Genomic DNA, 25,581 nt, shown 5'->3' with positions numbered 1-25,581 from the left:
CTTGCCTGTAAGGTCTCTTTTGAGAAATCAGCTGATGGTCTGATGGGAACTCCTTCGTAGGTAACTGTGTCCTTATCTCTTGCTGCTTCTAAGACTCTCTCCTTCTGTTTCATCTTGGCTAATGTAATTATGATGTACCTTGGTGTGTTCCTCCTTGGGTCCAGCTTCTTTGGGATTCTCTGGGCTTCCCGGAGTTCCTGGACTTCCTGGAAGTCTATTTCCTTTGCCAGATTAGGGAAGTTCTCCTTCAGTATTTGTTCAAATAAGTTTTCAATTTTTTGTTCTTCCTCTTCTCCTTCTGGCACCCCTATAATTTGGATGTTGGAACGTTTCAAGATGTCCTGGAGGTTCCCAAGCCTCTCCTCATTTTTCTGAATTCTTGTTTCTTCATTCTTTTCTGGTTGGATGTTTCTTTCTTCCTTCTGATCCACACCGTTGATTTGAGTCCCAGTTTCCTTTGCATCACTGTTGGTTCCCTGTACATTTTCCTCTGTTTCTCTTAGCATAGCCTTCATTTTTTCATCTAATTTGCGACCAAATTCAACCAATTCTGTGAGCGTCCTTATTACCAGTGTTTTGAACTGTGCATCTGATAGGTTGGCTACCTGTTCGCTGCTTAGTTGAATGATTTCTGGAGCTTTGAACTGTTCTTTCATTTGGGCCATTTTTTTTTTTTTTTTGTCTTGGCATGCCTGTTCTGTAAAGGGGGTGGAGCTTTAGGTGTTCACTGGGGCGGGGTGATGCTGGTCGCTGCGCTGTGACGCTGTATGTGGGGGAGGGGCAGAGATGGAGCAATGGCGCTTGTTCCACTCTGCTGGATTTCAGTCACTCCCTCCACTACCCACAATCAAATTGGGCCCCTCTGGTGCTGGCTCCCGAGCAGGTGGGCTTGTGCATGCTCTAGGCCCCTGTGGGTCTCTCCAACGAACTCTCCTGTGAGGCTGGGAGTTTCTCCTGCTGCTGCCCCAACCCCCACGGGTGTTTTCAATCAGAGGTTTGAGGCTTTATTTCCCTGAGCTGGAGCCCTGGGTTGCATGGTCTGCTTCGCTCCCCCGCTGTTCCTCCCGTTTTATCTATGCGCGAATGTGGGGCCACGGGGTCTGCTAGCGGTCGTGCTGCCTGCCCCGTTAGTCCCACACTCCACCAGTCTCTGCGTCAGGCCCAGCAACGCGAGTCCTCTCCACCCAGGCTGCCCGTCTCCACCCCTCCTACCAGTCTGGATGAATGTTTCTTTTTTTATCTCCTTGGTTGTTGGACTTACTTGTGGTTCGATTTTCTGTCAGTTCTGGTTGTTTTTGTTTTTAAGTTGTTGTTGTCCTTTTGGTTGTGTGAGGAGGTGCAGTGTGTCTACCTACGCCTCCATCTTGGTTCTCCAAATCCCTATACTGCACTTTACATCCCCACGGCTATTCTGTAACTACTAATGTGTACTTCTTAATCCCCTCACCTCTTCACCCCTTCCCCCACCCCCAACAGGCAACCATTGAAACTCTCTGTATCGAGACATTGAAGTTAAGAACAATCTAACAATACCAGGGGGGAGTGGGGAAGGGACAGTGAGGGGAGGGGATTACAGGAACTACTATAAAGGACACATGGACAAAATCAAGGGGGAGGGTGGAGGTAGGGGAGGGAGGTGGGTTCGGCTGGGGTGGGGTGGAGGGATGGGGAGAAAAGGCATGCAACTGTAATTGAATAACAATAAAAATTAAAAAAAAAGAAACTCTCTGTATCCATGATTCTGTCTCTGTTCTTTTTTGCTTAGTTTGTTTTTTAGATTCAATTGTTGATAGATATGTATTGTTTTTGCCATTTTATTGTTCATAGTTTTGATCTTTTTCCTAAATAGGTCCCCTTAACGTTTCATATAATAGTGATTTGGTGGTGATGAACTCCTTTAGTTTTTTTCTTGTCCTGGAAGCTCTGTATCTGCCCTTTGATTCTAAATGACAGCTTTGCTGGTGGAGCAGTCTTGGCTGCAGGCCCCGGCTCTCATGACTTAGACTATTTCTTGCCAGTCCCTTCTCCCCTGCAAAGTTTCTTTTGAAAAATCAGCTGACAGTCTTATGGGAACTCCCCTGTAGGTAACTAACTTTTCTCTTGCTGCTCTTAAGATTCTCTATTTATCTTTAACCTTGGCATTTAAATTATGATGGATCTTGGAGAGGGTCTCTTTGCATCCATCATAATTGGGACTCTCTATGCTTCCTGGACTTGCATGTCTATTTTCTTCACCAAATTAGGGAAGTTTTCTTTTACTATTTTTTTTAGATAGATTTCCAGTTTCTTGATCTTGCTCTTCTCCTTCTGGAACCCCTTTGATTCAAATGTTGGACTTCTTGAAGTTGTCCCAAAGGCTGCTTATACTATCCTCATCTTTTTTTTTTTTTGGATTCTTTTTTTCTTCTTGTTGTTCTGATTGGTTGTTTTCCCCTTCCTTATGTTCCAAATCATTGATTTGATTCTTGGCTTCATCCACTCAGTACTGTTTCCCTGTAAATTGTTCTTTATTTCAATAAGTGTATCCTTCATTTCTGACTGGATCTTTTTTATGCTGTTGAGGTCCTCACTAAGTTCCTTGAGCATCCTTATGACCAGTGTTTTGAACTCTGCATCTGACAGATTGCTTACTCCATTTCGTTTAGTTCTTTTTCTTGAGTTTTGATCTGTTCTTTCATTTGGGCCATGTTTCTTTGTCTCCCATTTTGGCAGCCTTCCTGTGTTTGTTTCTATGTATTAGGTAGAGCAGCTTTGACTCTGTGTCATGGTAGGGTGACCTAATATAGTAGGTGTCCTGTAGAGTCCAGTGGCACAACCTCCCCTATGTCCCAAGCTGGGTACTTGAGATGAGCTCTCTTGTGGGCTGAGTACACCCTCCTCTTGTATTTGAGCCTTGGTTGCTGTTGGCAGATCAATGGAAGGGATTTACCCAGGCCAATCAGCTGCAAGGATTGGCTGACCACTTACCACCAACCTCTTCCCTGTGTGGAGGATCAGCTGTGCAGGGGCAGGGTGGTGATGCTCCAACATGGTCTGTAGCTGTCCACTAGTTGCTCTGGCCCTGGGGCTTCCCAGGTGGTGCAGGCCAAGGTCAGCCCCCACCTGTGTTTTGCCGGGGGCCTGAGCTATAAAGCAATCTAACATGGCTGCTACTTGTGCTGGGCTTGGAGATTCCTAGTTGAAGCCAAGCTGTGAATCTAGGCTGGTTACTTCTAGTGCCAGGCCTGGGGTTCACTGAGGCTGGCTCTTGCTTGTTCGAGAGGATTTAGGAAGTTGTGGAGTATCAGCCAAGTGCAGTTATTCATGTGGGAAAGCAGCTTGTGTAGGCCCATAAGTTGTGTGGGGTGGAGTCTCTGGGGATCTGCGAGGTTGATCCAACAGTGTTAGCCAGGTTGACGGAATCTCAAATATGGCACCAGCCTGCCGACTCCATGGCGGTGTAGGGGGAGGGCTCAGAAAAGGGACAATAGCCTTTGCCCACCCTGATGCCAGACACTTCAGCCTCTCCCAGTATGCCACTGGTGCCTTCAAGCTGCCACCCTGATGCTGGAGCTCAAGGAAGTGAGTCGGAGTAGGTGAGTCTGTGTGTGGGTTCTTTAAGAGGAACTGCTTGGGGCTCCAGAAGTTTCTTCCACTGACTCAATTCCCACTGGTTCTTATAGGCAGAAGTTGTAGGGACTTATCTTCCTGGCACTGGAACCCTGGGCTGGGGGGCCTGGTATGGGGCTGGAAGTCCTCACTCCTGAGATATCCTTCCTGAATTTTTATCCTTTCACGTGTGTGTGAGGGACCAGCCCATTCCACACTTGTGCCCTTCCTACCAGTCTGGTTTCTTCAATTCCATAGTTGTCAGACTTCCATTCAACTCGATTTCTGACAGTTCTGAGTGATGGTTGTTCTATATTTTAGTTGTAATTTTGATGTGGTTGTGCGAAGAGGCGAGCCATGTCTGCCAACACCACTATCTTGACCAGAAGTCTTGACGATTTTTCAACTGGATTTTTCTCCTCTTATTAATATGTAGCCACCTGTTCCATATTCTGGAATAAAGTCTTCATCAGTTTTGTGTTCCAGATCCTTCTTCCATTCTGGTTCACCTTTTAACTCTCTTAAAATGTCTTTTCTTTATGGTTAAAGCATCGTGTATCTTGTTTAAGTCTTTCCCTACCATGAGTTTGTGAAGATTTATCTATATTGTCTCCTAGAAGTCTTCTTCTGCCTTTATGTTTCGATGTGTGTGTGTGTGCATGCGGTATGGGGTAGGGGGTCGTCTCATTTGTTCCCATAGGGATAGTCGTTCAATGAAGATGATCTTTACCTTACTGCTCTGCAGCGATATTGTTAAATCAAATGTCCATGTGTTTCTGGGTTCACTACTTCGTTCCGCTTGTACAAGTCCTTTGGGAAACCAAACACCCCTATAAGGAAACGGAGATAAGAAAATAGTGAAAACTTTACCGATTATGTGGCTGAAATTGATAACTGGGTCAAGATCTTAACTCTGCCACCTACTCGTTCTGTAACACTGGATAAGCTGTGATTTCTCTGAGGCCCTGTCTCCTGCCCTTTCCATCTAGCTCATGGTATTATAAGGATTACTGACTCAATATGTGCAAAGTGTTTAGAACAGTACTGGCACTTAGTAAACACTCAATAAATATCAGTCATGATCTCCAATCTGCCATTTAAATGCTCATGTGGTGCCAAACCCTAACCTGAAATCAAGTTTATTCTACTTAGTATCAATATTTATACATTTTTACAGCAAAAATGTCAGTGGATTTGGTTACAGGGCGCTGTCCAGGTCCCACCTGGAGTGTGTGCATCTTACTTGCTAGAAATGGAAAGTTCTCAACGGGGAAGCACACCTGACCCCAGGGGCTCAGTAAGGGGTTGGGCCTATGTTAATTAGCTCATTGTCTTGTAGCCTGGGGGCAAGACACTGGGTGACCTCTGGGTGGGCCTCAAGTTCTTATTAATAACACCATTTAATTCAATCAATTCTACCTGGTAGGACAACAGTAGGCACAAAAAAGTGAGCTGAATGGAAGCGCGTTAGCAGTTGTGTGAGAGTGTGGGCTCTGTGTTTACAGTACTAAATGGTGATAGCTTCTGTGTCTGAGACGGAAAGACAGGCAGATATTCTGCAGCAAACTGTGCTCCCTCGAGGGGAGGGTCTAGACATACACACACGGTCTACCTTTCCTCCACACTTTGTACGAAAAGTAATACAAAAACTAAAGTCCAAAACAAAAATCAAACAGACATCAGTCCTGATCTATTACTGAGATCCAACTACGTTTAAAAAAGGTCTCCTGATTGAACTGGCATTTTGCCTTTTCAATTGGAACATAAAAGGGAAACCCTTCTTTTTCCAAGTTTTTTGAAGTTTCCATCTGTCTATTAGCTCCTGGTTGGGAGTGATGAAGAGATGTGAAGGCAGTTAGGTCTGTGCCCCACGTCAGAGCCCACAGTCACTGCGGGAGGCTTGTCTGAATGAATGTCCAATGAAGGCTGGCCTCTGGGAGCCCCTGGTGTGTCTGCAGCCCCCTTGCCCAGGGCTGGAGACAGAGCTGAGCTCCATGAATGCCAATGGTTGAGCACTGTCTGCAAGGGCTGGCTTTTAAGTCAAGCACCCACTAGCAAAACCATTATCCCTCTAAAAAATGACTTGATTTCTAATGCCTGCTCTCCAAGCAGTATGTCCTGGCCTTTGGGCCAATGCGACCAGCATCTGTGGCTGTGGAGTAATGACCTCAAGGTTCTAGGTGAGTCTAATCAAAGCTTTTCATCTCCCAACATCAGAGGTTCCCGGTGAAAACTGTAATGGTTAACACTGAGTATGTATCATAGGCCAGGTACCATTCTATGTGCTATAAATACTGTAGCTCATTTTACTCTGATAAGGACCCTTATTCCCATTTTACACAAAGCAAGTAAAGGCAGGGGAAGCAGGGGGCAGAATGGGGAACTGACAGCTCAGCTGCAGGGCGATCCTGGCTCTGGCTCTGCAGGCTCCTGGCAGCAGCACTCCTGACTTCTTCCCCTGACGGTGGAGAGAGCTCTTGGCTTTGGAATGAAACCAGCCTACTTGCAATGGGGCACGTGCACTACATATTAGTTGTGGGCAGCTGGCCAGCTAGTGAGCTGCTAAGCCTCACTTGCCTCAGCTATAAAACCAGGACCCTACAGGCAGAGGGAATAAGACACGGGTTTTGGAATAAGATCCTGGCTCAGCAAATCCCAAGTAGTCCCATGTCACGACCCCCCTACCCCTCTAAGCTCTCAGCTACAAAGGGAACTACTCTTGGTCCAAGAAGGCCTTTGCGTGGGCACTGGAGAACATGTCTGCCTGGCACAGAACCGGGTTGCTGCTAGGATAAGCGTGGCGATGGGCTCTCCCTGGGACAGGTCCCCTCCCCGTCAGGATGAAGAAAGATGTGTGGTGACACAGCGTACACACAGAGCGGACCAGACGGAGGGTGAAACAGGGCCATGGTTCAGCAAAGCCCAACAAGCTGCTGGGGAAGCAGTTTCCTTTCTTTAAAAATTAAATTTATTGGGGTGGCATTGGTGCATAGGGCCTTATAATTTGTGTGCCCACCACTCAAATCATCTTCCATCACCCTGTATTTGGCCCCCTGCACCCTTTACTGCCTTCCACACGGTGGGAGCCGCCCCAGCCCTTTCCCCAGCCTGGCCCGTCCAGCCCTGTCCGGTCGCAGACCCGGGACTCCGAGTGTCTACTGCTGCTGAGTCCAGGCTACTAAAGCAGAAAGCATCACTAAGACTAAGGCTGAACAATCCTGGCTTTGTTGTGAAAGCTTTTGCCCCTGAGTTTTCCAGTTGGGTTCTGTCTGACTTGCTCCGCACCAGAGGAGCTAAACTGGAAGATTCATTTCAGGTTCTCGGGAGGGGAGCCGGGGGACGGGGAGCCCCACTTCCATCCCTGTGCCGGGATCTTTTGCGGCCGGCGGCGTTGAGGAGAGGAGAGGGAGCGCGCCAGCCGGAGTCCGGGGCGCACGGGGCGCGGGCACGTTCGCTGCCTTGGGACGCCAGGGAAAGGCCGAGATTTCTCCCCGCCGCCTTTCTTTCTTAGTCGCTGCGGGCGAGGTCACGATGGGCTCCTTAAGCCGTCAGGTAGGCTGTGTCCCGGCGGCGGCAGGCGGGCCTGGAATGTGCGAGGGGCGTGGTGCTGGCCCCTGCCGCCGGCCTCTTTGCGCAACACCTTGGCTACAAATACCCGGGCCGCTGCGCTCCACCTGGGTGCCTCCTTCGTCCATTACCTGCGCGGCGAGCGCTGGTGAGTACCGCCGCCTCTGGGGCAAGGGCGCTTCCCGCTCCCATCTCGCTCCTGAAAGGACCTTAATTTACTTTCAACTAATTCTTTTAGATATCCCTCGATGCTGACCTCAAGGAACTTGGCTGGCTTTGGGCCGCGGAAGAGAAAAAAATAATAAACCTCCAAATTTTCGGATTTCCCCCCTAATGTTACTGCCAGTGCAACCCCTGTGACTACACTACTGCGTCTGGCAGTGTTATTAATGAGCCACCCTTGGGGGTTCTAAAATTACAGATGTTTTAGGGTTCATGGTTTGGGCAGGAAAAGTGGGGTGGGGGTGGGGAATGGAGGTGCCACGCAGGAATCAGGAGGGCTAGGTGCTCTTTTCCGTCACCGATTTGCTGTGTGACCCAAGGCAGGTCTCTGAACCCCTGTGCCTCAGCTTCCTCCTTTTACTACCAGAGCAAAATCATCTTGGAGATTTGTTTGAGCTGAAAATTCTAGGTGTGTGTTGCTCTCTGCACACCCCCATCCCCACCTTGCATGACTTCCACGTGCTACGTTCTTTATCCAAAACGACTGCACGAGAATGTCCTAACTTTCTGGGCCCATTAGGGCAGGTGGCCTGAATCCGCAAAGGGCTGGCTTGTCCTTCAGCTTGTCTTGGGAGAAGAGAGCCTGCAAATTTTTCAGTGGTTTGAAGGTACCAGGCCAGCTGGCTTGGGAAGTGGCTCGCCAGGTGGCGTGCACAGGTGCAGCTTCTTTGGGACAAATGAGAATCTCCAGGCCAGAAAGAGGAGGCTCATGGAAGGGAGTTAATTCAGTCTTTAGATCCCCTGGGGTGGATGTCTGCCTTGGGTAGCTGGCAAGGAGGTGAGCAGAGTTAGAATCTCTCCTCCTCAGCAAGGAGGCAGCTTTCTCAAACAGGTTAACTTCGTGGAGGCGGCTTGTGGATTTCGTCACTTGGAATCCTCTCTCCCTCCCTGTTTAGGCTCAGGGAGAGATTTCTGTGTGAGCCCTCCTGTGTTGGAAGTCCTTAACCTGTGGCCTGTGGGATATTGCTGCAAAGTTGTGCCTCCTAGAAGACCATTGTTTCAGATCGTTAAGAGCCTTTTGAATCTCTCTGTGCCAGCCAACCAGCGGATAACCATCTCCTATTTTTATAACTTTGGAAACTGGTGGCAAGAAGGGCATGCCTCCAAAACCCTCCCTGAATCACTCAACCATCTCATGAAAAGAAATCCCCAGTGGTGGGAGGACGCCTGGATTATTGCTGTTAGACACAAAGTTGACAAAAATAGCCCGAGTTCAGTTTAAGGAAGAAAACAGCCACCTCCCTCACCCCCTCCTCCCACCTCCGCCCTGGGGACAGCAGGGAGTAATCAGGGTGTCCCAGTGTCATTTCATTCCAATGAATTTTAAAAATGCAAAAGAATGCAAAAAGAGGGCTGCAAAAAGATTGAAATGCATTTTAAATGTTCATTTTTATGAATTAGCCCTTTTAACTCCCCAGTGCAATGCAAAATAATTGATATTGTTGTAAGTTAATTACAGGATTTATTTAAAATATAAATACAAACTAAAGGTGCCCTGGGAGGGGTGTTTGGTTTGGGGACCCTAGTTCAAAGAGAGGGTAGATGTCTTTTTAAAACCTGGTTAGTGCATAGCAAGAGGCTAAACTAAAGCCTTTCAGCAACTTAAAACCCAGGGCAATTGCTTCCCTGTCGCCTCCGCACACCTCCTCCCACCACTGTTTCCTGGGGGATCATTTTGCCTCTTGATGGCTGAAGCTCAAGAAAAGTACTCATCACCCTGTTGGGAATTTGTGAAGTCTTGGTCATTTTTTCACAGTATAAGAAAATATTACTTGAGCATACTGAGAACGGTGGAGACAGACTACCTGAGTGCAAATCGTCTCGCAGGTGTGGCGTGCAGTTAGGTCTTGTGCCCCAGTCTCCTGCTGACATTGGTGCTAAGGTATAAACACAGTGAATTTCATAAAACTTTGTAAAGTGCGTGGGAGATTGAAGGGGTTCATGTGTGTACAAGGCTTACAGCGGTGGTTGGTACAATACAGGCAGATACATGGCTGACTACTCAGTGTCCTATATGTTGGGGCTCCAGAGGTCATCCCCCCCTTGTGCATGGAGGACACCGCCTGGTGGGAGAATGTGTGGGTGTGGTGGTCTGTCTGTAGGACACTACCTCGTGCTTCCTCTCTCCACTTGTTCAGATGTCCTTAGGCTGAGCACAGGAGACCCCAGGACAGGTCTGGGTTGGAGAAGCCCAATGTGAGTGTAGGGGCTGGGTGACTGCCAGGTGCCCTACATTTCCCTGCTACCCAGGTCTAAGAAGAGCCAACAAGGTTCCTCTCCTTAGCCTGCAAGAGTTCCTCTGCCGTTGGGCACCCAGGCGGACGTAGGAAGTTGAGCCAAAGGGCTGTCAACACAGCCAGCTCAATTATAGGGACCAGTGGTGTGGAGCAAGGGAGGAGATGTGTGAGCACGACCCTAATGGCATGCCTGGGCCTTAAAAACACCTTTCTGGGTGTAAGAACTGTCAGAGTAGATGCCTTTCCTCTTCCTTGTCTGCTCCTCTGCAGGTAGCAAGCGTAGGCTGGGGCCTGGCTTGCGGAGGTGGGAAGGGGGAACAGCTGAATCAGGGCTGTGGGGTTAAGAGAAAGCCTTTGGGGGGCCCAAAGGCTCCAAGGCCCCCTGCTGGTATCTACCGAAGGCTGGAAAGAACAGGGTTTCCATAAAGGGCCATTAATCCAGGCATCTTGGCATGGTAATAATTGCTACTATTTAGCAGATGCCTGCTTGATGCCAGGCACTTTCCTACAAACAACTGTTAATCTCATGGCCCTGCACAGTAAGAACTATCCCCATTGTGTACGTACATGGGGAAAGCAGCACTTGACGTTTAGATGCATAAAGTGATTTGAGTCAAAACCCACCCACCGATAAGGGGCACCTCTGGGATTTGAACCAAGTCCAGTGCTCCATGCTTGCACGGCAGACCCAATGGTTGTTGGTAAAGCAGGTAGAATGTGTAGGAGCACATATGTCAAGTCCACTGGGGCCCCTTAGAGGGCCGTGAGGACTTGGCAGACTGTGAGCTGGTGAAGATGGATGGGTTTGCACCCGCTCTCCGACTCAAAGGGACCGTCAAGACAGAGGCCAGGACAGAACTTAGGGAAATCAAAGATTTGAGGCGAGCATGGAAGAACACCGGAAGAAGTGGTGGATTTAGTGACACCCTGGGTTGGTGGTTGAAGGAGGCCTACAGAGGAGTGTAAAATGGTGCTAAAAGTCCACACTTAGAAAGTGTAAGCACGTCCACTCCCCCAAATCTTGCAACTACTGGCTCTCCCTGTCCAGATGACTGAGTGCCCCTCCTTTCAGTGGCTGTTCCCTTAAGCCCTGTTTTCCTATCCACAGACCATGGCTCCTTGGCCGGAGGTGGAAAATGCCCAGCCCAACCCCAGTAAATACATCGAAGGGACCACCAGGGCTGGGAAAGACAAGACCGACAAAAGTAAGTGCCGCTCACCCAGCCTCTGGTGAGCCTCCTTGTGGGGACCCCAGGACACGCGGGGCTGACTCCTCCTTTCTCCTGGATTTTGTTTGTTTGGGCAGATGACACCGGGGTCATTCTGACCAAGATCGAACTTCTGCCATCACACTCCACCGTGGCCCTGATTGAGGAGCCCACAAAGGAGCCCATGGACTTGGAAGACCCCTGGGACCTGCCGGAGCTTAAGCCCCAGGGCATCAAGTGGTCAGGTAAAAATGAGATGGGCAAGGGGTTGAGTTCACCGTCTTTACAGTATCACCTCCCTTCCCCATTGTCCTGCTGTCCTTTCAACAGAGGTCCTGGCGAGGGTTGTCACCCAACAGTCCAGGAGGCTTAGAGTCAAAGCGCAGTGTGATGATTGGGGAATTGTTTGTTCTTTCTTTCATTCATTTGCAAATGTGCCACTGCTGGGGTTATAACCAGGCCAGACATGGTGCTGCTCCTTAGAATCCATTGCGTGCTGACCAGGTCCTGGGTATTGTCCTGGGTGAACAGTCAGGGCCCCTACTCTGAGAGCTCCTGGGTGGGTGGTTGGGGTCCCCTCACCTAAATGTGAGCATCAGAAGAGGCTTTTGGAAGACAGAGACTGTACAGCCAGAATAGCAGGGCAAGCAAATGCTGCACTTTTCCTGATGGCAGGGAGTAAGGTCTGTCTGGATCACACAACTGGGAAGGGAAGGGGGTTGGGAGGGAGTAGATGGGACCCATTTTAAGAGTAAATAGCCATCAAGGATGCAAGCCCTCCCCAAATGGAGGCTGTGATTGCTACCTTGCAGCCACGTGGTAGAAAATAATCTGTGCTGTTGAGAAGGTGCTTAGCAGAGCCATTATCTCTGACCCCACCCTTAGCAGGTGATAATTGCTTTTCACTGCCTCACCTGGTGATACTGGTTCAGCTGGGAAGGGAGCCTGGTTTGCTTGTCCCCAGACAACCCTGAGCCCCTCCTCCCAAATGCAAATCTTGTAAAGACCCCTCACCACGGATTTCAACTAAGTGGACTCTAGTGGTGATCTCTTTGAAATGGCAGCCTTGGCCACCCACCACCTCTGGGCCTTGCTGTCCACAAGAGCTCCCAGCCCCCTGGCCGGGGTGGGGGGCGGGGAGAGCTCTGAGCTCATTGCCAAACTCCTCAGGGTTTCAGACACTAAAAGCCTTCGTGCCTTTTCCACGCCCCCCAGAGAGAGACACCAAAGGGAAGATTCTGTGTGTCTTCCAAGGGATCGGGAAGTTCATTCTGCTTCTGGGATTCCTCTACTTGTTCGTGTGCTCCTTGGATATTCTCAGCAGTGCCTTCCAGCTGGTTGGAGGTATGGCTGAAAGGGGCCAGGACGTGGGGGCGTTCCTGTTTGGTTCAGACCCTTGTGACTCAGCAAGCCCTCTCCTGCTGCCTCTGAGGCCTGGGAGCCACCTCATAGCACCTTCTGTTTCACTGAGGAGAAAACTGAGGCCTGTAGGAGTCTATGGCCATCTTCGGTGGCTGAGGCCAGGCACTAGGGCTGGAGCCCCTTCCAGGTGTTCAGCCCCTTTGTATCTGTCCACAAACCCTGGACAGGCAGCTGTTTGATGTAAATATCTATCTCAGGGATCCCATCTTTCTTTGCCCCCTGCCCTGCCAACTGAAGGGAGTATTGGATAAGACTCTTCTTAGGCCAGAGCAACCATGGAAATCAAAGCTGGACCTTTGCTGGAGAAGGACAAGGGGTCCCTGGCCTAGTGCACTCTTCACCCAGGGCTGAGTGTGGCTGTGCATTGTGAGGGGGCCCAAGTGAAATCACAGTGAGCTTGGTTGCCTTTGTACCCAAAATGGGTAAGAACACTGATAAGCCAGGTAGCACTTTGTGTGCCTGCTGGGTACAGATATTTTCAGGGTCACTGTCTGGGTTTCAGTCTTCATAAAATGGATTGGGGGATGGCTTGGGGGGTCTCATGTCCATACTCAGAAATGACACTCCCAGCATTCAATTACAGGCTGCGGCTAGGGCTCGGGGTTTGGGGCACGGTGGATAGATGAGAAGACCTACTCCTGGAGTGTGAACCTTATGAACTGGAATACATCCTGGAGATGGGACTTGGGACAGGAGGTTCACTGGCATCAGCCCAGGTGCAGAGTTGAGGCCAGATTCCTGATCAGAGAAGGTGAGGGCAGGGCTTGCTGATGGAGAGGCTGAGGACGGAAGGGTGCAGGACGAAGCCACATGAGGAAGGAGGTCGAGGGTGGGTAGGGCAGGCCTCCTGGCATCAGGGCAACTCGGGGAAAACCCAGAAGGAAGCAAGATGCCATAGGTGTGGGGGCCAGGCTGGGCTCCCCTACCCACGGCCCACGTTGGCCCAATGTTGGCTAGAGACTCTGGCACTCGGTGCCCACCTAGCCCCCTGTCATGTGGCCGTGGGTTTTTGTTTTTTCCAGGAAAGATGGCCGGGAAGTTCTTCAGCAACAACTCTATCATGTCCAACCCCATGGCGGGGCTGGTGATCGGGGTGCTGGTGACCACCATGGTGCAGAGCTCTAGCACCTCCACGTCCATCGTCGTCAGCATGGTGGCCTCCTCACGTGAGTCCAGGCGTTTCCCTTTGCAGCTGGGGTGTACTCGGAATGTGCCCGGGTGTGTCACCATTATCTCCCTATCTTGTCCAACTATGATGTCTTCCGCAGTGGAGCACAGACGGCCTCCTAGGTCTATCGCTATAGCCAAGTCTGAGAGTAGGCCCCGGTACATGAACTTGAACTGCCTAGAGCTGTACTGTCCAGCCCAGCAGTCCCTTGCGATATGGGGCTATTTCATATTATTTAACCTTAACTGATTTTAATCTAAAATAGAAAACTTAGTCACTCAGTTGCATCAGCTATATTTTAAGGGGTCAGTAGTCACGTGGTCAGCACTTGCCATTTTGAACAGCAAAGACAGCATTTCTGTCACTGTTTAGTGCTCGAATAAAGACATCCAGTCACATCACACGTTGGTTGGGGAACAACTGAGCTTGGGGAGCTGGCTTTCCAAACTTGAACGTGACTGATACTTGCCCTGGCTTAGTGGAGACAGACCCCCTGAGTGGAACCAGTGTGAACACATGAATTTTCAGCCCAAACCAGCATTTTAGCTAAAATTAACTAGAGTCTTTAACGGGCCAAACTGGAAAAAGGTATTACTTCTTTAAAGTACTTATACAGGGTTTGGCAGAAGTAACGCCTCCTAGAGTGTGGTTGGTGGGGTAATAATATGGGTGTAATAATTTATAGTTTTAATTTGAACATTTCACCTAAAATGTCATATGATGTGCTTGAGTGTGGTATTGTCATGTTACAGTGATTTTGTAATAAAAGATTCTGTAATAAAACAGGGGTGTTATTTGTGCTGGACCCTGTATATGCTAGAATATTGTGGCAATAAACTAATTTTGTAGGAAAAAGAAATTATACTGCCAGAAACTTGCCATAATAAACATGCAAGTCTGTAAATGGTGTCTTCTTGTCTTTAAGATGGTCTTGCATCTGAGGAATTCAGAAAGGCACTTTTGAACCAGGGCCCACCAAAGGGCTTCTTGGCGTCTGTGGATTCCCTGAAATTATGTGCTAAAATTTTTTTTGGTCCATGTGTCTGTTTCTATGGTGGACTGCCCTAGCTTTCATCAGATTTCCTGCAAGGTGCAGAGCCCTAAGAGGTTAAGAACTGCTGCTCTAGGGAATCACTAGCCTGATGCATTCAGCTGCCTGGGTCCCACCAGAAGCTGGCCAGGCCGCCGTCCCGCACTTGCTAGCTTGCTGACTTGTGTTCTCTGCTCCCCAGTGCTGACTGTGCGGGCTGCCATCCCCATTGTCATGGGAGCCAACATCGGGACCTCAATCACCAACACCTTCGTGGCGCTCATGCAGGCAGGAGACCGGAGTGTGTTCCGAAGGTAAGAGGCTCAGAACAAGCCCTTGCTGCCCTCAGGCCCGTCGGCTCTGGCCAGGTTGCCATGAACTACCTTGTAATAGCCAATGAGATAATGTCCGTCCTTCCTGGGTCGCTTATTACCGGCCACAGTGGAGTGCAACTGAGGGTAGGGATCACATACTTTGCCGGCCCCCGATCTGCATAGTGGGGATAAAAATGGCATCACCACTGTGCTGTCTAGAGGAGTAAACACAATCGTGAAGGTAAATACTTAACAAGGTGCCTGGCACAGAGTCAGGGCCCCCCAAATGCAAGTCCTAGCTGGAAGCTCACCTGCAGCAGGGCATAGTTAAAACAAGGCCAGCTAGGTTAGGACTTCCTGTCCTGCTTAGTCAGAAATAATTGCAACCCGAAGCTTCCATTCTTGGCCAGCTCAAACCCTGCCACTTCTTTGTTCTTCACGTGCCGGCCAATGACAGGCAGAATGTAGCTTCTGTGGTTGTGGGAGATACGAACGTGGGGCGGGTTGGATCCAGGCAAAGAGAACCCTTTCCTCCCAAAAGGTTAATGTGAAAATTAAGCACCTTTCCCAGCCTCTCTTCTAACAGGTGACAGCTTTTTCAGCTTTTGTACTTATTAAGGCAGAAGAGCAGTTTTCAGCTTGTGTATGTCACACTCGTGCTGTGTGGGTCACGCACATGGCTTTCAACAGGCTGGTTGGGGTGCCGCAAACACCCCCACCCTCCTTTGGTCCCTGATGAAATGCTAATGCACATTACCCAGGGGGGGTTGCTAAACTGATCTTCTCAAGAAGCCAACTAGGCTTTTCCACGCCCCATTTTACTGATGTAGAAAGGCAAAGAGGTTAAAGTGACTTCCCTGAGGCGCATGGCTGGGAATCTAGGTTTTCTTATTCCAGATTTTGAATTCACTGTTACACGAATTTTGGCCTCTGGATAACCTATGAACTAGAAACACATGCTCTCTGGAGGTGCCTGCACATAGGGATGTTACTGACTTTGCTCACCCCTGTTGGCATATGTTTAAATTAGACTGATCTTCCTAGACTATGCCCACTTGGTCATTGACCAATCTGGCTGCCGGCTCAGGATGGGGTTCCCACCTGTAGGGCTTTTGCGGGGGCCACCATCCACGACTTCTTTAACTGGCTGTCCGTGCTGGTGCTGCTGCCTGTGGAGGCCACCACCCATTACCTGGAGGTCCTCACCAACCTGATCGTGGAGTCCTTCCACCTGAAAAACGGAGAAGACGCCCCGGCGTTTCTGAAAGTCATCACGGATCCCCTTACAAAGCAAATCATCCAGGTAGCCTGGCTTCCTCCTGAAAGGGAAAGGCACGAACTCCCTCCCCCTTGCGCTTCACCCTGCTCAGCCGGGGATGGACAGGGCTCTATGAACACCACTACTTGGCTGCCTCTGAAGAAGGCCAAAAGAAGCGGAACGGGGCGGGGGAACGCTGGAGAGAGTCATTGGCCTTCTTTGTTTGCTTGACTTCAGTGTGCACAGCATGTTGGGGGGAGGGAGGAGGAGGCGGTCAGGGCTTCTCAAGACAGGCGCTGCCCACTGGACACTGGGGCCACTTTGTTCCCACTGCTGGCCTCAGCACCAGTGGGCTCACTGCTAAAGTACTATCCTACTTCTCACTGAAAAGAAAGGTCTCTGGCCTTCCCTTCCAGCTCACAGCTTTGGGCACCAGGGTCTGTCTGTCCACATTATTAAAGTGAAAGAAGGCTTTGTGTGTGCCGCCTTGGGGAGAAAGGGCCAGCTTAGACCTTGTGCTTTCACTCTCACTTTTTGATGTCCTTCAGTCACGAAGTGAACATCTCCACACTTTCTAGAGAGCAGCCCACCCACTGTTCACACGGTCATTCGTTTATCTGTCAAGCACTTGTTGATGTCCAGGTGCGGGGCTGCCCCGGCTGTGAGTGCAGAGAGGGGGAGTCCCAGCTCACCTCTGCAGGGCCTCCGTCTGTTCGTGTACTCCGAGCCTGTTTACGGAAGCCCCTGCGCATGCCTCCCCCGTCGGTTCTGAGGATGTGCTGACTCTCTTCTGTCTGTTGCCTTCCTCAGCTGGATAAAAAAGTCATCAACCAAATTGCAATGAACGATGAAGCAGCTCAAAACAAGAGTCTGATCAAGATTTGGTGCAAAACTCTTACCAATGTGGTAAGTTTCTAAGAACGCCGCTGGGTGGATGAACTCTTGTGTCTGTACTTTAAGCAAATTCCTGCATTCAAAGTGGGCAAATGAAAGGTAAGGGAAAAGAAACTGGGGACTTCTGAAAAATCGGAACTGGCTGGTGAGAGTCCGTAAAGAAGCAACTCCTTGAACGCTGGACGGACAGACAGAATGCAGTACAACAGAGACCGTCTTTTGCCCTGCTTGGCAAAATATACGTTATTCCCACTTGGCACTATTTCATGTCTCTTGGCTTATCCCTGGCTGCCTCTGTCCCCATTTCTGGAGGGACCCGCGGAGACAGGTGCACACGGTCTCCCCCGACTCCTCACCAGAAACGAGCGTTACGGATGACCCATGCCATTTCTCATGTTTGCCATCCAGACTCAGATGAATGTCACCGTCCCCTCCAAAGAGAACTGCACCTCCCCCTCCCTCTGTTGGACAGATGGTTTCCACACCTGGACCATCAGGAACGTGACCCACCAGGAGAATATTGCCAAATGTGAGTAGAGCTCACAGCATCAGTCACTGGGATGTGCTGGCGGGTGCTGGCGGCTGACAGCCAAGGTTCCACTGCTGGGAGACAGGAATAGATAACAGCCTGGCCCCGGGGGTCCCCGTGCCCTTCGATAAGGACTCCCCCCATGGTTTCTTCAGGCCACCACATCTTCGTGGACGCCAACCTCTCGGATGCTGTCGTTGGCGTCATTCTGCTGGCCGTCTCCCTGCTGCTGCTCTGTGGCTGTCTGGTCATAATCGTCAAGCTCCTGGGCTCTGTGCTCGGGGGGCAGGTAGCTGTTGTCATCAAGAAGACCATCAACACCGGTAGGTGCCCTGCCCCCTGTCTGGGGCTTTCTGGGGGGGGGTGGCATCATTGTCGCCACTTCAGGGGGGCCCCTTCAGCTTCTTGTCTAGCAGTGGCCTCTCCATGTGGAGTCATCTCAGATTTGAAAAGCTGCAGAAGATTTCACCCTTAGAATCTTTCTGGGTGTCATGGGTGGGACCTGGGGAGCAGGAAGAAGCTACCACCACCCGTTTGCAAGGTCCTGAGAAAGAGGTCTTCCTTCCTGGCAGGTTTCCCATCCTAGTTTGTGTGCCTCCCTACCCCCAGGCCTCCAGCCTGTGCCTTCCTAGAAGGATCGTGACAGACCTCTTTTCCTTCTGTCTTCCAGATTTACCTTTTCCCTTTGCCTGGCTGACTGGCTACCTGGCCATCCTCGTGGGGGCAGGCATGACCTTCCTCGTACAGAGCAGCTCCGTGTTCACGTCTACCATGACCCCACTGATAGGTGAGCTCCTCCCTGGCTTCTCGTCCTAGCCACCATTACCTTCTCCTGTCATCCCGTGGGGCTGATGTTAAGGGCTTTGTGTTCCCCCCCAGGTATTGGTGTGATCACCATTGAGAGGGCGTATCCCCTCACGCTGGGCTCCAACATCGGCACCACCACCACCGCCATTATGGCTGCCTTGGCCAGTCCAGGCAGTACGCTGAGGAGCTCACTCCAGGTCAGGACATGCTGCATGGGGCAGGGGCTCTGTGGGTGGGGCACAACCTCCTCCATGGCCTTGCAAGTGGACAGTCTCTAACAAGAGCCCAGCTTCTCTCTGGTAGGTCTGAGACTGTGATGTGGAGGAGAAGCAACAGGGAGACAGAGATAGTGAGGCTCCTGGCACGGGCAGCTATTTAACCAAAGGTGGGGTGGCCACCTGACAGCAGTAGGAGAGGTCTTCAGGAAGCACAGACCCCCATTTCTCTCCCCACTCCCCTCATGGGGACTCAGCCTGGGCCTGGCATTAAGAAGAATCAGGGGGACCTGCCTGGCTGCAGCAACTAGGCACCACATGTATTTTATACTCTCAGCACATCTCAAGGTGAAGAAGCCACATTTCGAGTGCTCTGCTGCCACATGTGACTTGTGGCTAATGTATTAGGCGGGGCTGGTCCGAAGCCCCTAGCGTGATGCCTGGCACCTAGTGGGAGGACACGGGACCGTGCGTGGCCGTGGAGCCAGGCTACAGCTACTTGCGTTTGAAACCCACCTCTGCCATGTCCATCTGCTTGGTTTGGGGGAAAAATAGCTTAACCTCATGGGTGCCTCATTTCCTCTTATATCAATTGGGGATGAAATTGATAGCCACCTCACAGGATATTGTTTTAGGGTTGAAGTAATTCACATAAAGTGCTTAGGACAATTGTCTCGCCCACAGTAAACACATAAATGTCAGCTGCTGAGGCTGCTGTCACCATCCTTCCTTCTCTCTCCTCTCCCTAGAATGGAGCACTGAGCCAAGAAAGCCAGCTATCCTGTGAGCCTTTCCTTCTGCCCCTCCAGCTCTTAGCCGCTCAGCTGGGAACAGCAGGGCCCTGATGCAGGCTAGCAGTGGGCACATTCATGAAGTCCATTGTTAGAGTTTGCCTAAAGGACTTTGGGCTCTGAAAACTGAGCTGTGATTCAGCTGGTCCCTTCCCCTCCTGCCTCCCCTCAACCCCAGATGCCTCCCCTCAACCCCAGACGCATCCTAGGCCCTCGTGCGATACAGGTCCCACCCATGCTGAGCTTTGGAGACAGAGGACCTGTGACTCTGCTGCCGATGCTTGCTAGGTGACACCCCTCTTCTTCCCACTACGCAACAGACCATTCACCTGTCTAACCTCTTGTGTTTCAGATTGCCCTGTGCCACTTTTTCTTCAACATCACAGGCATCTTGCTGTGGTACCCAATCCCATTCGCCCGCCTGCCCATCCGCCTGGCCAAGGGGCTGGGCAGCATCTCAGCTAAGTACCGCTGGTTTGCCATCTTCTACCTGGTCGTCTTCTTCGGCTTGGTCCCACTGACAGTGTTTGGCCTCTCGCTGGCTGGGTGGCCAGTGCTCGTGGGCGTGGGGGTGCCCGTCATTCTCGTGATCCTTCTGGTGGTGTTGCTCAAGCTCCTGCAGTCCCGCTGCCCACGCATCCTGCCCAGTAAGCTCCAGACCTGGGACTTCCTGCCTTTGTGCATGCGCTCGCTGAAGCCCTGGGACCGCATGGTCTCCCTGGTCACCCTTTGCTGCACAAACCCGTGCTGCTGCTGCTGCCGCGTCTGCTGCCGTGCCTGCTGTCTGCTCTGCTGCCCCGCAAGCTGCCGCTGCAGCAAGTGCTGCCAGGACCTGGAGGAGGTGCCAGACATCCACATCAAGGCCCCGGAGGCCTTCAATAACACCATCATGGTGGGAGAGGCACAGGATGGGGTCCCTAAGTCCCAAGCGAATGCCCTGGACACAAACACCATCTCCGGCAGCACAGCCTTTTAGCAGCTGCCCCAAGGCAGGAGGAGGGGCCTCAAGTCTCACGTGCTCCCTCCTGGTTCTGCATGCCATTTTCCACCTCGCTGAGGAATGGCATTGACCTCAGCTCTGACTCATTTCCCTTCGCACCTCCATGGCTAGAAAAATGATCCCAACATCCACCCACCCCTGCACGCAGATGGGTTGGCCAATAGAACTTATTTTCAGACTTGAACCATCCTTTTCCAAAGTCCTAAAGGAGGGATTTGTGGGGGATTCTCAAAGATGCATTCATACACACATGCTTTTCTTGTAATAAAATTCTCCTTTTACCAAAGACTGGCTTCAAGTAAGAGCAGCTGCCCCTCAGGTGTCCTTGCCCCAGAGCAGCCCAGGTCAGGGGAAATAGACCTTGGAGAACACAGGTGTGGGCCTTTTTCTCTTCCTAGTGCTCCCCACAGTCCCTGACAAAGTTGTCTCACCTGGGCAGGTAGGGCTAATCCAAGCATTTTACCAGCTGTGCCCTCAAGTTTCCACGTGAGAGCTGCAGAAAGATCCAGGGTGTGTGTTGGCTCACCTGTTGCTTCAGCCTCCTAAGAGGAGGGCAGTCCTGTTCCTGAGCTGGGCAGACAGAGGATGAGAGCAAGGCAGTTCTGTGGTGGTACACATGGCGGGCGGGGGAGAGGTTTATCTGCTAAAAGGGCTGAGGGCTCTTTTTAATATGGCTATTTTGGAGGCCAATTGACTGTCATAGCTAAAGCCTAGTGCCACTCTTGGTCAGATTAAAATCATCCCTGTTGAGTCTTCTGGATTCAGGTTCTGAGTCCCCTCCACTGTCACCACCGTGAATCCCAGGAAGCATCTGAGCATGGGACAGTTCTACATACCTGTCTCCTTGCTCTCTGTGCAAGATGACTGGGTCAATTCCATCCATCCATCCATCCATCCATCCATCCATCCACTCTTCCCAAACATTCTCCCATATCCCCACAGATGGATGAACTTGATTCCCTGCCCCGCTCCATGTCTGCAGAGCCAACTTTTCTCCGAGGGTGGAAGTGAGGGCCTGGCTGGACTCCCACAGAACCCTGGTCATCAAGTGGCCATAGGGTCGTGTGTGTCGGTCCAAGGGGTGTGCTTCCTGCCCCAGTTGCCTTCTGTGCCTTCTAGATCCCCTGTTGTATTTACTCCTTAACTCCCCACCGCTCCTCACCTCCAGCTCTCCCTGGGGAGTGAGCTTTTAACCAAGTCTGGAGGAGGCAGGGGGCGGGGCCACCATGCTCCCAATCAGCAGCTTGGGATACCAAACCGAGCCCTCCCCTGACCTTTGCTGGTGTAGACACAAATTCCCTCACAGCCACTCAAGCTCCGTATTTATAACCGTGCACCTGTACGGTGCTTGCTTTTTCTTTTTTTGTAAGTTATATAGTGAATGGCGCGGTATATTTTGGGTTCTCATTTGGAAATGTAAACGAAAAACCATCTTTGTATTTTTTGTAATACCTGCTTTTCAACATGCCTCTGTTAGCCGTGCTCCATGCCTCACTCTGTAAATACGTAAGCAACACCTGGGCGGGGCCCTTTGCACTCTAAAAATTGGGTCCTTGTGTCTGTATTGATGGTATTTTTTTAACGGGTTGTAGGAAGGGAGAAATAAAAAGATAAACCCAAAAGGAGTGTTTTGCTTTCAATTACAGGGAAATAAGGGCCTCCTGGGTCTATTGCCTAGAAATTGAGGCCATTTTCCTCACTTAATGTGACTACTCACCACCAGGGCCAGCTCCATAACTTGTTGGACCCTTTCGTTAGGAAGCAGGAAAGTGCGATTACAGGTATTAAAGGTAGAAAGCTTTCCTTTCTTCACCAGTCTCTCTTGACTTGTCTTTGTAAACAGTTGCTATTTACAGATCCTTCTCAACTTGTGATGGGGTTATATCCCTATAAACTTATTGTAAGTTGAAAATGCATGTAATACTGAACACCATAGCTTAGCCTCACCTACCTTAAATGTGCTCAACACAGTTTCCAAACAAGGTGGCACCACCATCCACCATAGAGTACGGGTGTTCGCCTCCTGGCCATGCGGCTGACAGAGCTGTGGCTCCCTACCACCGCCTGAGAGCTGCGTTTGGCTGGCCCATAAAAAGACCAAAGTTCAGGCTTCCAAGTAAGGTTTCTACTGAAGACATATCGCTTTCACACTGTCATAAAGTCAGAAAAGCATAAGTCAAACCCTTGTAAGTCAGGGAACATCTGTAATACTGTTCCAAGTAAAATTTAGATATTAGCCTGGATTTTCTGTTCATACTGTGTGATGCCAGTTTTAAATGCAGAATCGCTAAAGTCACACCACTCATATTTTGTAGCTCATACATGCATTTCATTCCTTCCAGAACAGCAGGGAACTGCACAGAACTAACTCGATTGTCTCGATTTCATTTCCTGGTGCCTGCACATTGCACCGATACTTCACCTTACTGATGAGTGAGGAAGAGTGAAAGGAAATGGAACCATGGCTGCCCTTGGCGTGGACACTACTTTCAGCCTAGGTTGATGACCAGCACAGGAAAGTGAGGAAGGATCCAATAAAGTCTGTGTTGTTCAAGGAAAGTTCTGGTTTAAATGGAAAGCGTGGCCTCGGGGTTGTCAGTGCCCAGCTCACTCAGTTGCAGACCTTGTACTTGGCTTCGGTCTTGCTGCCTTCCCACTAGTGGGAGTCTATAGGAATTCTGTACTCGGGCATTGCAAATGTCCAGCTTTCTCCCTGGCTCACTTCCCTGGTGCTCAGCCAGCTAGCTCCCTCCTCTCAGATCTAAGCTTCCTTTCGATGCCCCCTCCCCCCAGGCGCAGGGATCACCAAACACTCTGTATCCGGGGTGTCCTTGGAGGAAGCCCCAGATCAGTAAACATCCTAGCAGGCCAAGGCGGCACACCTATCCTTTCCTGCGCAGAATAATAGCCTCTTTCTTCAACAGGGCAGGTGTCCAGGCCAGGCCTGGGGATAAGCATTGCAGAGGTTCCTCTGCCACCAAAAGCAGCTCCCTCCACTCCCCTATCCGAGGATGACTCCTGTGAGCCACTTGTTCCGGAATGTTCTCAACTTTGCGGAGCTGGTTTGCCAAACCCCAGGCCTCAGCCCAGAGACCACGTTTGAATGGGCTAAGGGCTAGGCATCTGCGTTTTTAGAAAAATGCTTGGAAAATGTGATTCTGATGCAGGTGATCATCAAATCATGCTTTGTAAGAACTGTGCTCCAGCCCTGACTGGTGTGGCTCAGTGGATTGAGTGCCAGCTTGCAAACCAAAGGTTTTGGTTCGATTCCTAGTCAGGGCACATTCCTGGGTTGTGGGCCAAGTCCCCAGTAGGGGGCTCATGAGAGGCAACCATACATTGATGTTTCTCTCCCTCTTCCTCCCTCCGTTCCCCTCTCTCTAAAAATAAATAAATAAAATCTTAAAAAAAAAAACCCAAAACTGTGCTCCAGCAAAGTACAAAAATTAAGCCCAGTGTAAACACAGCTTCCCAGGCCTTCTCGTTCTCTCTCTCCCCCTTCTTCACTATGACTCTCCTTCTCCCCCCACACTCATCCTCCATTCCCACCCCCCGCACAAAAAAACGTTAACAGTCCTTTCTGGGTAGTAAGAAATATTTATTAAAAATGTATGTATGTACTTTTTGTCTTTATATATTTATGCTACATTTTTATAATTATATATATAGTTATATGTACATTAACCTAATAATAAAAAGCCAAAGTGAGAGGCAACAAGCATGTATCTGTGATGAGCAACAGTTTGGAAGCTGTGATTCAGGCAGGAACCCAGGGTCCTGATCAGGAGGCGAAGCCTAGAGGTGTTGACGAGGAATGCAACAGAAGGAAGGAATTTCTATGGATGTGAAGAAGCTGAGGAAGGACTTTTATAGGCACAGACAAGCTGACAGAGTGATCCAAATTCTAAAGGCTGCCTTTAGCTGTCAGCCCAATATTCATGATGAATAGTTGTCTGCAATACAACTTCTAAATGCTGCTCCAGACCCCGCCCACAGGTCGTTAGCCCAGTTCTAACGTCCAGGAGGCTTGACGGGTTAGATGTGCCGGCGCTTCCTGGGGAGGGCAGTTCTGACTCTATTGTTTTTCTTTAATAAATTTTGTAGCTCACCCAGCTTTTTAAAAAGGATTTTATTTATTTTTAGAGACAGGGGAGGGAGGAGGAAAGAGAGGGAGAGAAACACTGAGAAGTACATCAATAAATTGCCTCTCACATATCCCCAACTGGGGCCTTGGCCCTTAACTCAGACATGAGCCCTGTTCGAGAATAGAACTGGTGACTTTCAGGTCTGAGGACTGATGCCCAACCAATGGAGCCACACCAATAGGCCACCAGGCAGGGCTCTGGTTCTGTTTTGAAGGGACTCTATTTATTTTTTATTTTTAAAGTTTTAAAAATTTATTTATTTTTAGAGAGAGGGGAAGGGAAGGCGAAAGAGAGAGAAAGAAATATCAATGTGTGGTTGCCTCTCGCACGCCCCCTAATGGGGACCTGGCCCTCATCCCAGCCTTGTCCCCTGGTGGGGAATTGAACCGGCGACCTTTTTTGGTTTGCAGCCCACGCTCAATCCACTGAGCTACACCAGCCAGGGTGTGACTCTGTTTATATTATGTCTTACATGTATATACATATACAGTATAAGAAAAATACAAATACTTAAATTTTTCTGCTCTCCTCCCAGTATTTTGACCATGAACTTACATTAGTTTGTCACTAGTAAGAAAAAATCTAATGAAGAAAAGAAAAAAAAACCCTCGAATGACACCTCCAGGAACTGTGTCAACTGGGAGACTGGATTTGAACTGGGAGATTTCCCTTGCTGAAGGACAAAGCTTCGTCTCCTAATATCTAAGTAACCAGGAGGTTGTTCCTCTGACTCCAAAGGAACCTCCTGAGTGACTGTCAGTTCTCACCAAGAACAGCAAGTTCCTCTGGCTTTAGCCACGTGCTCCAAGCTTGGAAGGGAAAAGGTACTCTGGAGTAAAAGGGTCAAGGTCATCTGCCTCAGGTCTGCCAGGTCCCTTGGTTCCCTCCCTGCTCTGCCTGCCAGCCTCCTGCCCCACCCCAAGGTCCTGGAGCCTTTGTGTCAGCCTGGTGAGTTTGACCCCAGTCAAGCCTGAAGGCAAGACTCAGCTCAGCAGTGCCCACTGCCGGCAAGGCAGCAGGGATGTGGAGCCATAACCCTTTCTTCCCACGTGTGTTGGCAGAATTAAATGACAATCAAACCTTGTCCTGGAAATCCTCCTTCAGGCATTCATTGTTTCTGCAGAACTTCAGCAAATTCTGCTGAGGACTGACAAGGGCCCTGGGCCTGGGGTGTGTGTGTGTGTGT

General features: G+C 50.2%; 1 protein-coding gene across 2 annotated transcripts; it reads left to right on the top strand.

Annotated features, from left to right (window-relative positions):
- Nucleotides 1-7,196: 7,196 nt before the first annotated feature.
- Nucleotides 7,197-21,872, top strand: SLC34A2 (solute carrier family 34 member 2). 2 transcript variants are annotated; one of them, XM_024573664.3, is made up of 13 exons: nt 7,197-7,303; nt 10,723-10,819; nt 10,921-11,067; nt 12,038-12,166; nt 13,267-13,410; nt 14,645-14,756; nt 15,864-16,059; nt 16,825-16,920; nt 17,317-17,437; nt 17,593-17,760; nt 18,108-18,224; nt 18,317-18,441; nt 19,603-21,872. In XM_024573664.3, the coding sequence occupies exons 2-13, from the start codon at nt 10,726-10,728 to the stop codon at nt 20,224-20,226; spliced, it is 2,073 nt and encodes a 690-aa protein (XP_024429432.2). In that variant the 5' UTR covers nt 7,197-7,303; nt 10,723-10,725; the 3' UTR covers nt 20,227-21,872. The 2 variants fall into 2 exon arrangements, with proteins under 2 accessions (XP_024429432.2, XP_024429433.2); XM_024573665.4 differs by lacking the exon at nt 7,197-7,303 and adding an exon at nt 9,134-9,259.
- The last annotated feature ends 3,709 nt before the right edge of the window (nt 21,873-25,581 follow it).

The sequence above is a fragment of the Desmodus rotundus genome, chromosome 4 (genome assembly GCF_022682495.2).
Source record: "Desmodus rotundus isolate HL8 chromosome 4, HLdesRot8A.1, whole genome shotgun sequence".
Taxonomy (NCBI): domain Eukaryota; kingdom Metazoa; phylum Chordata; class Mammalia; order Chiroptera; family Phyllostomidae; genus Desmodus; species Desmodus rotundus.
This window is presented reverse-complemented; position numbering and strand designations above follow the sequence as displayed.

Bases quoted from the DNA above. Each gene is read 5' to 3' on its own strand.
- SLC34A2 (XM_024573664.3), top strand. From the start codon at position 10,726: ATGGCTCCTTGGCCGGAGGTGGAAAATGCCCAGCCCAACCCCAGTAAA. The intron at 11,068-12,037 runs GTAAAAATGAGA...CACGCCCCCCAG, and splicing joins CCAGGGCATCAAGTGGTCAG to AGAGAGACACCAAAGGGAAG. The intron at 12,167-13,266 runs GTATGGCTGAAA...TGTTTTTTCCAG, and splicing joins TGCCTTCCAGCTGGTTGGAG to GAAAGATGGCCGGGAAGTTC.